The sequence below is a fragment of the Mauremys reevesii genome, linkage group 20, assembly GCF_016161935.1.
Source record: "Mauremys reevesii isolate NIE-2019 linkage group 20, ASM1616193v1, whole genome shotgun sequence".
Classification (NCBI taxonomy): Eukaryota; Metazoa; Chordata; order Testudines; family Geoemydidae; genus Mauremys; species Mauremys reevesii.
In genome coordinates, this window is record NC_052642.1 from 15,433,175 (window position 1) to 15,448,967 (window position 15,793).

The 15,793-nt window shown below is 40.0% G+C and overlaps 1 protein-coding gene across 3 annotated transcripts in view; it reads right to left on the reverse strand.

Moving 5' to 3' along the window:
* Nucleotides 1-4,243: 4,243 nt before the first annotated feature.
* The window catches only part of NLK (nemo like kinase), a 106,865-nt gene continuing 95,315 nt past the window's right edge, over nucleotides 4,244-15,793 (reverse strand). For 2 of the 3 annotated variants that reach the window (XM_039507354.1, XM_039507352.1), the window contains 4 exons: nucleotides 11,864-11,950; nucleotides 9,772-9,970; nucleotides 6,503-6,596; nucleotides 4,244-5,964 (listed from right to left, as the gene is read on the reverse strand). In XM_039507354.1, the coding sequence (XP_039363288.1) occupies nucleotides 5,910-5,964; nucleotides 6,503-6,596; nucleotides 9,772-9,970; nucleotides 11,864-11,950 (435 nt within the window). In that variant the 3' untranslated portion in view covers nucleotides 4,244-5,909. Of the gene's footprint in view, nucleotides 5,965-6,496; nucleotides 6,597-9,771; nucleotides 9,971-11,863; nucleotides 11,951-15,793 lie in introns of all 3 variants that reach the window. The other variant, XM_039507353.1, reaches the window with a different exon arrangement.

Consider the following 15,793-nt stretch of genomic DNA (forward strand, 5'->3'; position numbering starts at 1 on the left):
GTGCAGAGGCAGCAGGAAGTCAGCTTGTAAGCAACAGACAGCAACATGCCACCTTTCTCCTGCTCCCATTGGCTGCAGTCTCAGTAGGCTGGGTTTCCTGCTGGGACAACTCACAATTTAAAGGGCTACTCGTTTTGCTGAAGTCAACCCATGTGCAGTGCCTTCCCTTAAGGAAGATTCCATACAACTTAACAAGAGGAGAACATACTATATTTGTGCGACAATCTATTTTCAAGACTAAAAACATTTTCATAGCTTGGTTAGGAAAAAAAAGTATTGGCTCGATCTTTAGTACTCAGCTCAACAAATTAGACTGTATTCAAGGCATCATCCAGCAACACAGCACAGGATTTAGCAGGCTGCCTTTGAAGCCGGTAGGTCAGAAGTCCTCTGTGCGCACATGCACACTATTATGGATTCCCAAAAGCATCTAAGGGACTCAGGAGAATAAGTGCCATTGACTTTCAACGGGATCTGTGCAGTTAAGTAGCTTAAGGGGTGAGCTTTTCAAAAGCACCCAATAGGTAAGAATTTCTGGTTAGCAGAAGAATCACATGTTTTGAGAAGATGCTCATATACTCCTGCTCACATTCGTTTCTTTTCTTTTACCAGACCTCAGGCTGAGTCCGATCACTAACAAACCTTACGCTTTCTGGTTGTCCCACTAGTTAACTTCCTCCTGGATACGAATTTTCAGCAGGCTGAAGAGTTTTGGCAAGATCCCAGCAGTAAGAGGGGAAAATGTGTCTAAATGTCTTAAGCGTTCTCCACTTGTGAGCTAACTCTCTTCTCTTCACGGGTCATTGTATAATGCCTGCAGTTGTAATTCTCACTCCATGCATCTGAAGAAGTGGGTTTTTTACCCACAAAAGCTTATGCCCAAATAAATGTTAGTCTTTAAGGTGCCACCGGACTCCTTGTTGTTTTTGTGGATACAGACTAACACGGCGACCCTCTGATACTTAATGAAGCAGGAGTTTCTGCGTTAGTACCAATGCACTTCCCAGTAGCAGGTTGTGTTCCTGTCTCAAACATAAGTAGTTTTCTTTAAAAACTATTAATAAAGGTTTACTTCAAATCACTGAGCCAGTCTCATTCCCTTCTAGGAACGGGAAGTTGACTATGGTTAAAGATCCAGTTTTTGTATCCGTTTATTATTGTGCAGCGGCTGTACACATCTTTCCTTAATACAGATAGTAAACAAAGCTTTCAAGAATAAAAATACTACCTGATTGACACCCGTGCCAGGCACAGGCTTTTCACAAGGAAGTGACAGCTGACAGCAAAGATCTATCATATAAAAATCGATAATTGAAGAAAAGGTGCATTTCAAGGATCTCAAGATATTCTAGTACTACAAGAAATATAAAGTGTAAGGGAATAAGACCGGGAAAGTCGCTACACAATGGATTGAACATATGGTTTTAATATTTGTTGAAAATTCAAGTCCTGTTAGCAGTTCAAATGGGATACTAGATTTGGATACACTTGCCTTATGCTCTGGAGGTGTTGTCTACCTGAAGTTGTGCCAACATTTCTATTGGAAAGCCCTGAACTTTTAGGGGGTCTACATTTTAAACCTTTTCTCCCTGTTCAAATGCTACATTGGACCACATCTTCTGCTGGTATGTCTTCATGGGACTACACTGACACCAACTAAGGATCAGCTCATATAGGGTGAAATACTGGCTCCAGGGAGATCAGTAGGACCAAGGTTTCATTCTAGTGCTGTCTGATTTATAACCAATACTAACCTAATTGTAACTTACTACCAAGTGTCCTGTATAGTCTCCCACACACAACATTCTTTAATGTAAGGGACTGTGTCCTCCTGTGTGTGAGAGAGGTTCATACCTTGCTGGGGGCACTGAAAACCAAGCAATAAGCATTGTGTGTCAGTTTTAGTCTCTGCTTGTGTCTTCCAGCTGCCGTCTCAGTTTGGGAAGATCCCACTCCATCTCCAGCTCAGAAGACTAAATTCTTTAATGGCAGTGGAGATTTAAATGCAGTCAAACGCAAACATTCAAATTAAGCCGAGTTGTTGATGCAAATACAGAAAGCGCATTCATTACATAAGAACAGCCATGCTAGGTCAGAATAATGGTCCATCTAGCCCAGTGTCCTGTCTTCCGACAGTGGCCAATGCCAGATGCTTCAGAGGGAATAAACTGAACAGGGAAATTTATTGAGTGATCCAGCCTGTCCTCCACTCCCAGCTTCTGACAATTAGAAGCTTAGGACACCCAGAGCATGGAGTTGCATCCATCATCATCTTGGTTAACAGCCATTGATAGACCTGTCCTCCATGAACTTACCCAATTCTTTGTTGAAACTAGTTAGTTTTGGATTTCATAACATCCCCTGGCAACAAGTTCCACAGGTTGATTGTGTGTTGTGTGAAGAAATCAACTCCTACGCAGTTGATCTTGTGTCTTCAATGCTGTTCTCTGCCACTGGCTTGCCTTCAACCAAAGTACCTGCTGGTCGTATGTGTATTGTGAGCATAGTGCTTGTAATATTTACGTCCAGTTTTGCATCTTTTCCTGCCCTTGTTTTCTCCCTTCGTGCCCCCAAGAAACCACCCCATGCAGTATATTTGTCAAGTAGCATATTCGTGGTAACTGAAAGCCAGTTGTTTTAAAATTATTTTTCCACACTTGCTAATTCTGCACCTATTATCAGTGCAAATCTAATAAAGGGAAAGCATGAGCTAAAGCCCAAAAGCTTACAGATCAGTAGTGACAACATTGTTTAACTCCTTGTACAAGAGGATTTTAAGCTGCTTAAAATGCAGCCCAGAAAATTCAAAATTGCTGTCAATGCATAGGCTAAATTTTAGCCTTGTTGGATGCAAAGAGGGTGCAAAGAGGTATTTCAATAGGACTTCCCATTTTTAATTAGTAGTCAGAGTAAGATCTATGCAGAATAGCTAATTATAGATTAATGCTCCTCATTTTAGTCCTAGAATTACTATCTTTGTCCCACAGACACAGCACCTGATGCTGCTCTCATTTAATTGTAATTTATGTACAGAACCAAGAAACTGAGGCTACAGAAAACGTTGACGTCATCACACATTTTAAAACTCTTGCCCTGGTGCGCGCATACTCATTCTTCAGGGTGCCCGTCCCACATTTGGGCCAATGCAGCTATAGAGATACAGACGATATCGGTATCAACACGATTTCGTTCCTGTGTGTTTACTGAGGAGACCTACACAGGAAGCTCTGGCAATTGGCTCCAACAGGCTTTGTACTGATGCACAATGTGGACATTACTATTCATAACGTTATGAAATAAACCCTTTACAATCCTATGTATTTAAGGAGAGAGCAGTTCTAGCAGCAATCCATTTCATATCTGCATTTAAAATAACCAGGCTCAGGAAAAACACAAGCCCTACGCTGAAGCAGAATTGAGTGAGTAGCGCTGGCTAAACAAAAGTATCAAATAAATTAACTGACACCAGTTTAGTGAGCTCGATACATAAAACAGGAATGTGACACCACCAACAACTTGATGTTGAAATTTAGCTCATCATCATAATATGAAGAAATTGAGGCAGAGAGGTTACACGAATTGCCTGAAATCACTGAGGAAGCCCATGTCAGAGCTGGGAACAGAACCCAGACGTTCCGACGACTCCCAGTCTTACATTCAAGCCAGGACACCATCCTTCCCCATCTATAAGACTATTCAATTTCTTATGGGTTCTAGCAGCTGTAACTATGTAAGTTCCTTGCCTGATTCTCTGAAAGGTTCATAACCATGAAATGTGTGAAATGCTTTCCATTCTGGTTTCTTAATGTAGCACTGCTGAATACCGGGCTACTTACATTAGTTGTTTAGAAAATCCATTAAAGCTTTTGCTTTGAAAGAAAGAATTATGTGGATTCTGCAAACAAAGAAAAAAGAAAGTAGCACCAACCATCCTTGAGTGCATATCTTTAATCCCGCCCATCTAAATGTAAACCATTTTCTTATTTCTCTTCGGTTAACCTCTGGTTCTCAGCTTCATCCACGAGCTAACGTTGCAATAAGGTTCAGAAAATAATTAGAGTAACTGGATGCTTCATAAAAAGTAAATATATCAACCAAACCGCCCCCAACAAATCAAGATGCTTTAAAGTCGTCTCACTTTAAATTATTTCTGACAGCATGAAATCAAGTTTAGAATAACTGAAAAGCTAGCAAACTTTTGGGGGGAGGTGGAGTGAGTCAGGAAATGAAAAGATAACACCACTTCTTTTTCAAATGTCACATTTAATGTTTTCACCACTGTACTTCAAATCTACATTTTACAAAGTGACCAGCAAGTGTGCCACATTAACTGTCCAACCTCTGAGATTTTACCTTTCATACCAGTGTCTTCTTGGGCTCTTTTAATTAAACACGTTTCTCATTCAAGTGAATTGAAATGTTTCAGTTGGTTTTATTCTCAAGAGCCTCATAAAAAACAAAGATATTGCACCATCTTTGTTTAGTAATTCAATGTTTGTTTCTTTCACAGCAAATAATTACTTCATTGAAGTTAAAACTTCCAAACATAACTTACTAATAGTCTCCAATTTCAGCTCAGATCACTCTTGTTGAAAATACTCTGCTAAATACAGATAACTTACAATAACTTTAACAGTTAATTGTCCATAACAAACACCAAGGTTTTTCCCCAGACCAATGCTCAAAATTTAAGACCATCCATTAGTATTTCTTTGTACAGGTGAAAAACAGTCTTCAATTTTCTTGTCTTGTTTTAAATATAAAAGTTGGAAGGGACATTCAAGTTTCAAGTCTCCACACTGAACTTAAAAAAAAAAATAATCATGTGGAGGTAAACAAACCAAGTTGTATACTCCAGGAGGTAGAGGCCTTCAATTTGTGTTCATATATACATATGCACAGAATAATTCAGTGTTCCAACAGAAAAAAAATTAGCCAAAAAGAAATAAAAGTTATTTACTACTGTGACATTTCAAGACTTCCACAGCTTTGCCTAAAGACACAAACACAATTAACATAATTCCCTATGTGCTGTTTTTTTTTTTTCCTTTTCTTTCTCTTTTTTTTTTCTCAACTGTCCAGTGCAGGAAAAAATTCTCACAAAATTTCACAGACCTAAAATGTGCAAGCTAGTTTCTCTCTATACAGCAATGATGTCAGGATTCTTTGAAATTAGCCCGTAAATGGAATTATTTACACACATAGAAGATGCATGCTTGGGGGTTTTATGTAAGAAAGAGCAGAAAAACTTCTAATAAAAATAGATTAAATATATATATATATATTTATACCGGGTAAGGAAACAGAAGTTTATTCTCTCCTAGTCACAAACTCATTCTCTCTACTCACAACAGTTGATTTTAGAACAGCACACATTACCATCACAGCTCTAGTGAGAAGCTATTTATAGGATTTGATCATCAGGTGACATGTCCATTCATAGTCTGGTCACTGTCATCTGATGTGACTTCATGATTGGTCGCAATCAAGTTCTCTGTATTCCTTAATTTTAGAAAACCCCAAATCTTCAGGAATGGCTCAATATCAAAATGTACGTCTATCCTTTTTACAATCTCACCTCAATTAAAAAAATCAAAACAAAAAAAACAACCTCCCCAAATTTGGTTCAATTCTCTGTTTGTTCCGAGCTGAGCCATCACAGCTGCCCCAGAATTCATAAAACATGTGCAACTCTGGGTAAAATATTTTCTTCTAAAAGCACAACCACTTTACAAGATTAAAAGTCTAGTACATCTCTAAATATTATTCGTATCATACAAGTAGTGGTTGTTAATTTAAAACTTCATTAGTAAAATTACAGTACAAGCATGATTAACCTCCAGAATTGCAAATCCCAGACTCCAGTGGAAAGCTACATTACATCTTCAGTAGTATATCATCTTCTACTTTTATTCCCAAACCAGTGGAGATGGCGGCATCTCAGATGGCTGAGCAACAGTGGAACTAGAATACAACAAGAACAGAAAATCAGTGTTCATTAACAATGGGTAACAGACAAGCAGCACAAGAAATGTGAGGTTTGATTGGTAAAACCAACATTTACCTCAAACTCAGATCAATAACCTTTTATATTAAAGCATACGCTGTCATTACCCTTAATTGCTCATTTTTGTAATGGTTCTCCATTCATCATTTTATTTAAATTGTAATTTTTTTCAGTGCAATTTTAAAATTAGAATCTCTCCTGCGTACACAAATCTCTCAAGGTTAAACTTTACATGCTGTCACACTTTTATCTGTTCACAAACAGACGATCTATTACGTGAACTTGCTACATGTTTTACTGAAGTTCAGCGTCACCTACATAAAAGTACTTTTAAGTTTAATCATAAATGTTTATACTATTCTTAGCAGAAGGCAGTTATATGGAACATTTCCCCCATTCCCCTTAATTCAAAATTTTAAAACATTTCAAATGTATCATAAATGCTGTACAACTAAGAAATGTGAATTAGTATCAGATGTGATTACATACAGTTACCTAATAAAGCTCTTAAAAGCAGCAGACTGAGGGTTGATGCAGAGAGGTACTCGGTTTCCTTTCTGCTGTTCCAAAATGAACTGATGAATTATTTCTGTACAAGAAACAATTGACACCATTAGGTTAGCACTTTTTGCTTTGATTAGATGCAATGCGGAGTAGAAGCAAACATGGTTTTCTTTGGTGAGAGTACATACAATAAGATTACTGGGGACAAGAGTGGAAAATAAGCCACCCGGTTTTCCCATCACTAATGTGATGTATCCTACTAAATACCACAAATGCCCATGGTACTTTCATATATACACATTGAAATAAAGTAAGCAAAATAAATACCCATCCCCTACTAAAACACAAAGTGATGACAGACTAAGGCTTGAATATGAAAATGTAAAGGCAATTTCTTGAAGTGCATAAAACTCTCAAGAGCGTAAACTGGAGTTAGAAGCATGGAGAACACAACCCTAACATCTACTATAGTTTATTAGTATATAAAGAGCTGAAACTAGAAACTTCTGCATCCAGATTCGCTGATCAGTCCAGTCTGGTACTTAAATACACAGCACTTGCAGCTATTAAATTCATGAAGGAAGCCTATAGTACCTACTTGGCGAGGTGAAAATCAATCATCACGGAGCAAGGGGAACTCTGCATACATTACCTGCCTGTGTATTTTTTACTTCATACATCTGATGAAGTGGGTTCTAGCACACGAAAAGTTTATGCCCAAATAAATTTGTTAGCCTCTAAGGTGCCACAAGGACTCCTCGTTATTTTTGTCTTTGATGTAAATGCTTGCGGGATATACTGATTACTAGATCAGTGACACCACGTGGTGAAGTAATACCTTTTACTGGACCAATTTCTGTTGGTGAAAGAGAAGCCGTAAGCTCGAACGCTTGTCTCTTTCACCAGCAGAAGTTTGCCCAATAAAATATATTACCTCACGCATCATGTCTTTCTAATATCCTGGGACCAACATGGCCATCACACGGCAAACATACAGGATATGTGACAGGGCCATTGACGCTGGCAGTGTGATGGGGCTCTCTCACATCATTGACAGCTTTAAGCAGCAGGATCTGACATTACAAATGTGGCTCTGCCACAGGAAGTCCTGTGCACACATATCATGCAGCAGAGGGAAAAGGGGCTAGGTGTTTATATAGGTAAAATGTTTTAGCTATAGGAGGTTGTTTTTTTGTTTTAAATAACGCAAGGTATTTGCCAGGAGTTACGATACTGCTAACTGGCTATTGCTTCATCACACGTGGGAGGAATCTGCTATTCTCACCTACGAAGGATCCCTTCCAGGCGCATGCTATACTCCTCCCAGATTTGCATGCACAACTTCACTGGGAGGAGGAGGATGGAAGTTACGTGGCCTATAATGGAGTAGATATTTCTTTCTCCCTTGCAGCAGTTTGAGAGTGCAGATCTTTTACATGTCAGTGAACTGCAGGGCTTTTGAGAGCACAGTAAAATTAAAGATGGGTAAAAGAAAGACCCAATTTGGTACCAGCGTACAAGATAGGATCTGCAGCTGCATGCCACAATAGATACACAAGTTAGGAAAAAGAATGCCTACTCCAATTGCCATTTTTGCATGGGCCCTGGGGGTTTGTGGCATTTTTTTTTAATCCTTGAATAGATTGGCATTATTTCATTAGGAACAGTACACAGTGGCCTTGCTTCGTGAGATGTACAGCTGACATTGCTTGCATCTTAGCACCAAACTAGGCACAAAGTAGTATATTCATTTGTTCCCTAGTTAATAAAAAAGATATTAATGTTCACGAAAATCCTTAATAAAAATCTATTTTGGAAACCTCGCTCTCTATAGACACATATAAAGTAGTACATTAGCATATACCTCTCTACTGAGGTATTAAAATAGAAAGTTAAATGAAATTAAAATTAGACACATTGTGCTTATGGCACATAGTAGGAATTTTTAAAATCAACATTTTAATGGAAATGTTCTCATTTTAGTATTTCAAGTTCCCAATCTAACAAGCCTTATAGCCGTATATCTATTTTTTTTGTTAGCATCCTAGTAATTAAATTAAGAGGCGTGAGAACAGTTCTCTCTAGCTTGATTTTTGACTGCGCACGAGATTACGTAAAGCACAGCAGAAGGATGCACGTTACTGAAAAGGGCTGGACAGTGAGGTAACAGAAGGGCAGAGTGACTGGATCAAAGAAAGTTCTATAAATTCACACAAGCAACAATTTTGAACATTTCAGAAACATGGTACCCATCAGGGCAGATAACTCAAGGTGTCATGGCAGTACTGTGGGTATTTTTTTTTTTGAGTGAGAGAGAAATGAACTTCTCTTAAAATGATTATTCTTGAATCATTTGTTACTTATGAATCATGAAAAAAAACCCTCAGAAATGTATATGCTATTCCATCTATATTTTGTCTGAAAGAAATGTATTGAGGATAACTCTTGTAAAACGAAATCCCTATTCATTCTGTGTTCCTCCTCTGTCCCCATTCGTTCTCCCAAGGCAATGATATACTGCTGGGTCATGCTTAAAAAAACCAACATTTATATTGTGGCTTGTTTGTTATGTTGGGATTGGACTCCGAGTCTCTAGTGGCACAGAACAACGTCTAATTTTAGTAACCTTCCAAACCAGTAGTTCCTTCTTTCAAGCATCAAAATTAATTTCCCTCATCATGGCATGTCAAGACTCGGAGCGAGCCCCTTGTACCACTGCCAGATCCATGGAATGGCACCAGCAAACGAGCTTAAGATGGCAGCTGCTTTTAAGGCATTTGACATGACAGTATCAATGTGAACAGAAAGCGATAGAATTAAGTGGGAGGACTATGAAACTACCCAGCTTCTGCAAACTACTTGTTGATGAAGGCAGACTCTTCTATGGAGCACAGTCATCATTGATCCACACTCTTTTCCTTACATTGGTTGTGGAATTTTGTTTTTTTTAATACAATTCCCTGCTAAAACACCATCTTTCCCACACACCATTCTCCAATATGGATTGTCAACTCAGGAGAAAATACCAGCAGGGACGGAACTCAATATGCCAACTATTTTATGGCATTCTCTCTATCAAAACTGTAAGAAAATAAAGTTATCTGGTAGAGAAACTACCACTACAACTCCACAGGCAAACACCTAATGGGTCAGGGTGGCTGGTTCACTACATACAGTGGAGATTCCAGATTCCAACTAGGTACTGACCAGGATAGAGCAGGGAGATACAAACCTAAGCATGAAAAGTGCACGATACTCACCTTTCACCTGACGAACAGAACTGAGGTTCTTTTCAAAAGTGTCATCAAATTTGGGATTAGTGATGGGTTCAAAGTCACTGGTATAAACTCTTCCAGTAGAGGTGGAAAAACAACATTTACACATACAAGTGTGATATCGCAATCGCCCTTCATCAAGATACGGATGAGCTAAGGCATCCTTAGCGGATATTCTTTTGGACTGAAATATTAAATTAAAAACAGTTAGTGTGTTTGGAAATATTTTCAGTGCCTCGTTTTATACACAGAATGTTTTCCCACAGATTCACCTCTGACGTTTTCTAAATCCCATATTAAACATACTTGACATTTACACCACTAGGGGGAGTATCTTACTAAAAAACAAGCAGAATTTTTTATATCTATATAGTGCGTTTGTGTGTGTATACATATACATACATATATACATATACATACGTACATATACATATAATATATTAACCTTTCTATACAGCATCCAGTATCAGAAAGTTATGCTATAAAAATGTTTCCGAAATACGTTTCACAATAATTACTATAATAAATTTAAATGTAAAAAGTAAGTGCTACAATAACCAAAAAGTATTCCCCAATACTTTTAACAGTAGCAAAGAATCCTTTGTGCTAGTACAGGCATCTATTCAGCAAATCATTTCAACACATGCTTAAGTTTAAGCCTTTATTGAGCAAAGCATTTAAGCACATGCGAAAAGTTAAGTACATGCTTACAACCCATGAAAGTCAATCGACTTAAGCATGTGCATCTGAGGTCATTAGGAGCACTTATACATTAAGTTTCACAGTACCCTTGTTGAAGGAAGTACAGTAAAGTAGCTAGGATGATGCAGAGGTTAGAGCAGTGGACTTTGATTATACAATCTACATTTTATTTCCAACTTGTTGAAATCGGCTCTTATGTGACAAAGCAAGCCACTTAATCTTTCCATGTCTCTGATTCCCCACATCTGTAAAATAAGGAATAATTCCCATGTCTGTAAAATGCTTTGAGATATCTTTTGATGGAAGCTGCTATTGCAAATGCAAAGCATAATTAAATTCTCACCTCACAGATGAGTAAAAAAAAACTGCAGAAAGGTTAAGTGACTTGCCCAAAATTACTGAGCAAGTCAGTGGCAAAGCTAGAAATAGAACTCAAGCATCCTGGCTACCTGTTTTAGCCACTAGACTACACTGTCTCCCCTCTTGAAATATCAGAGTATACAGCACCTGTTCTTAAGACTGTGGGCTTGATTTTCAAAGTAGCTGAGCTCCCGCAGCTTCCATTGACTTCAATGTGATGTTTGGGTGTCAGTGCTCTGAGAATCAGGCCATATGTAAATAAGTTACTATTCAACATTTGATTTGTTTGTTTTTTAAATGTCCCTGTTTGTTTGCCAAAAGCTTTTACAGTATTTTCAGTTAAAAGCAAAGATACCACCTGAACACTCTGATGATTGGCTGCTGGCTTCCTGCTACTCAGCACTGTGCTACTCAGCACAGTCATCACTGGCTTGTCTTATCTTATTCAATTGCAATTTTATGGATTTTCCTCTCAAGGTGCAAGTGCAGAAATGACTACAAATTTAGATATCAAATTTTTAAATGACAAAGTTGCAGAGTAAGCCCACAGCAGCAAGGGCTTGATTCCAATTAGAAAGACAGGTGCATGCCGAAAAATCCCCTATGTGATGGTATGTATAATACAGAAGGAAATGTTCATGCTACACGACTATGCATGCCCACGCATCACAGATTAGAATTGAATCAAAGTATCTAACACTCTGCTACCTACACCTAACCAAACTAGGGAGAAAAATGGAATGATTCACAAACACCCTCATATGCCACATTTCCATGCCTTCTTTCTTTAAAAGGGAGCCTATTATTTGTAGGCGAACTCCAGATTGTTCAGTGTATTCCATGCCCACAGGACCACTTATATGGACTTTGCAGAATAGAAGGGACAAAAATGGTGGTATAGAAGAAACGCAAGGAAAAACAATCCTTTATTCACAATGTTCATCTATGCAAAAATATAACAGGATGTGTCATTTAAATAGTGGTGTATATAAAAAAAATAATAATAAACACTTACTGGATCAAAGACCAACATCCTGCAAAGGAGATGAACTGCTTCATGTGTAGCTTGGCTGGAAAGTGTATATAGGACAGGCAGGGATGGCTGTAAGAGGGAGGGAAAAGTATTCATTCAAGTCATGTCATATCAATCCTGTATAATATAACAGTGTAAAAAAAGTGCTTATTACAACAATTACCAAGATATACATTTTGCTGAAAGGGAAATACACCTTTTCTGCCACCTACAATGGGGAACAAATATTTGATAATAGGCTCTTCAGTCTAGCAGACAAAGGTATATAACAAGATCCAATGGCTGGAAGTTGAAGCTGGATAAATTCAATCTGAAAATAAGGAGCAAATTTTTAACAGTGAGGGTAACTAATCAGTGCAACACTTTAGCAAGAATCACGGTAGATTCTCCATCACTGGCAATTTTTAAATCAAGATGGCTGTGTCTAGTTCAAAAGGAATTATTTGGGGAAATTCTACCACATGTGCTATACAGATCAGACTAGATAATGACAATGGTCCCTTCTGGCCTTGGAATCGATGAACCTCAAACATGATGATCATTGCTATGGCTCGACTCAGCAAATCTGAATGTAAGGTAATCAATGATTTTTCCTTAATAAAGAATTTAGACTGAGTTGCAATTTTATTTTCATTTTCCCCACAAGTAAATTTATATAGTGGTGGCCATTCAAAAGTCAACTTTTTATCACCAGCTACCACACAGAATCAGCAGTCTTGCCCTATAGTTCATATTCTAGTTATCTGGGGTACCTAAGATACCACTGTGTAGCATCTATGAGTACATGTAGATTTTTGGTGGATCACCACAGCATCTGTTGCTGAAAGATTTTGAGTTGTTCCTAATGGCCTATTGCAGCACCACTACTACTACAGAACATCGTGATGCTCTATTTTTTTTAAAATGGGTCATTTGACAATATAGCATACTCTAGATTATCCAGATAGCACGGGGGTGCATGGATTTTATTTGGATAATCAGAGGTTTGGAAAAATCGAGAGGGCTGGAGCCATTCAGCAGCAGGGTGAACTTCCTTGCAGCCAAGGGCTCGTCCTCCTCTGTCCCACACACTCCCTCCCAAAACAGAGTGCTCCCTGTGCTGAGGTGGGGCAGGTGACACCTCATTCCTTCAGACGCAAGGTTCAGGGCAGAAAAGAGATCTCCAGCCAGGACTCTGCTCTGCCCTGCCAGGGCCACACCTGCATTTGCAGGGATTAGGGTGTCACAGGTCCTGTGGCAGCAAAAGGAGCCTTCTGCAGCTCCACTGACACAGCCCTGCTTAGTCTCTCCTGAGATCCCCGGAGGATAGGAAAGGGATTCCGATAATACAGTGTTTGGATAAACAGGAGACTACTGTGGAGTACGCACACACACACACACACACACACTCTCCCCCTCTCCCTCTCCCTCTCTCCCCCCCCCCCCAAGGGGCAGAGGTTTGGCTTCATGGTTCACTCTGCACCAGAATATTACATTCATGACAACTTTTTACTCCCATTAGCCACATATTTTCAGTTATTTCAGACTGTCAGTACCTACACAAAATACTGACTTTAAAACCTTGAAAGTCAGATGTCTTTGTAAGATCAGAAACAGCTCAATGCAACCAGTCCCATTTGACTGTATCAAAAACTTTTTCCCTCTACTACAACAAAATTACTTAATCCACTTATCTGGAAATTAAGGAACAAATGTTTTATGTTTGCAATATTTAAGACAACAAACTTCTCAGGAGATGAATATTCACTTTATTCTGCATGACAATCATGCCTTGCTGCCTTAATGATTCTCCCTGTCCATGCTGGAAAGAAGGCAGAGGGGACCCCCAAACAGCAAAAAGGACTAAAACAGCTAAAATGATCTACAACTTTTTTGAATAACTAGAGTTACAGAAGAAAGAGCTTCAAGGACACTGGAGTGTTCTGTCGCAGACCGTGCACAGGTCAGAAAGAACTGGAGAGGCAGGCGGTCCACTCCACCCCTTACCCTCACTTTAGAGCACGAGGAAAGAAACTGCACCGCATGGACCAACAGGCACTCAAAGAGCCAATTTTAGCTATTTATGAAAATTTCCTTTCAAATGGCACAACAGTTTTGATGCATTCCCCCGCCCCCCCCCCGCCCCTTTTCTCCATAGGTGGCATTTGTCTACTAATGTATCTAAGGCCAGATACGTTGTACAGGACAAGATAATACACGGCATGCTTTTGTGATAACCTTGTCCTCTGAGACGTGTACATGAGCTACATACTTTTAGGTCTGCATTTACTAAAGACAGTAACTTGCATGTCAAGTATGAGGAAACAAGAGTTTCTGATAGACTTTACATACATGTATATATTTAAAATATTCACATCACAAACTCCCATTCATTTTTCTAAGAAGTATGTCCCCAGCCTTTTATCCTCTTACCCAGTGATTTGACACAAAGTTCAAAGGTTTGAGGATACGGCATGTTAATCTTCTCTTAGTTAGATATTAACCATTTGAAAGACACCAAAAACTGTTTATTAGCTGTTAAGACTGGCATTGTTCATCATTTTTTAGTTTATATGGATTTTGTAATTTACAGCATCGCTGAAGTTAATTGACTGTACTGATAAAAAACATAAAAACCCATTTGAATTGTATTCTGACCATTGCTTCTTAATTCTACCCTATTCTGGACATATTTTTGTGAGGATATCTAGGTCCTATGTGCATTTGCTTGACTATTCAACAGGGCCATTGCTTGCTTGTTCTTCAAGGTAATCTACCAAACAACATAGTACAAAACACTATTAATTTTAAAGCAACAGCATCTGTACAACATTGGTGACCTATCAACTGGCTGTCCACTGTATTATGTATTGCACACAAAACAACAGGTTTGAAGAATGAAAAGGCTGCAAAGTCAAGGATTCAAAAGTTACGGAATGACAGAGTTAAGGTTGCCTGTGCAACACAAATCCATCCCCCTTGTGCATATGCGTTATAATACAGTCTTTAATGACATGATCGCTGAGGCTAAGATTATGTCATGGAGGCCGTGGAAGTCACGGAATCATGTGACATAGAGGGCCCTGCAGATGACCAGCTGCTGCCAGCAGTGGGGGGCCCTGCAGCAGCCCAAGCTCTGCAGGTGGCAGGGGCCCCTCCCACAGCTGCCCAGGAGCTGCGGGTGGGGGACCCCCTGCAACTGACTGGCCACTGCCATTGGTGGCGACCCCTGAGCTGCTCAGCCACCGCTGCTGGCAGGGGTCCCTCATGCAGCGGCTCAGCCACCGCGAGCAGCCGCCCTCCCCTCTGCAGCTCTCAGTCACCACTGGTGGCAGCAGAGGGACCCCGGAGCTGCTCAGTGGGCTGGGGGGGACCCCAGAGCTCCCCAGCTGCTGCTGCTGGCAGGGCCCCTCCTGCAGCTGTTCAACCACCACAAGCAGCTGTCCGCCCCCCCCCCCCCCAATCTCCCGCCGCGGCAGCTCCCAGCCGCTGGCAGCAGCTGAGGGACCCTGGAGCTGCTCAGTGGTAGCAGGCAGGGGGATCCCCCCTGTAGCTCCCAGCTTACTGCAGCAGAGGGACCCCAGAGCTGCTCAGTACTGGCAGGAGGTCCCCCGCAGCTCCAAGCCCCGCAGAGCAGTGCGGGGACCCTCCCCAAATCTAGCCCCACAGGGTGGCAGAGGGACCCCTCACAGCCACTAGGCCATGGGTCCCTGCAGCTTCCAGTATTCATTAATCTTGGGTGCCCAATTGGAGATGTCTACAATCTGACTTTTATGAGTAGTTAGCATTATAAAGAACTTTATATATTTAAGCACAGCTCCCACTGGCTTCAGCTGCAGCTGAGAGTGCTCAGCATTTCTGCAAATCAAACGGCAGGGTCTCAAGCTGGTGGAAAACGAGGAACACACAATTAGTGACCACCTGTGAAAAAAG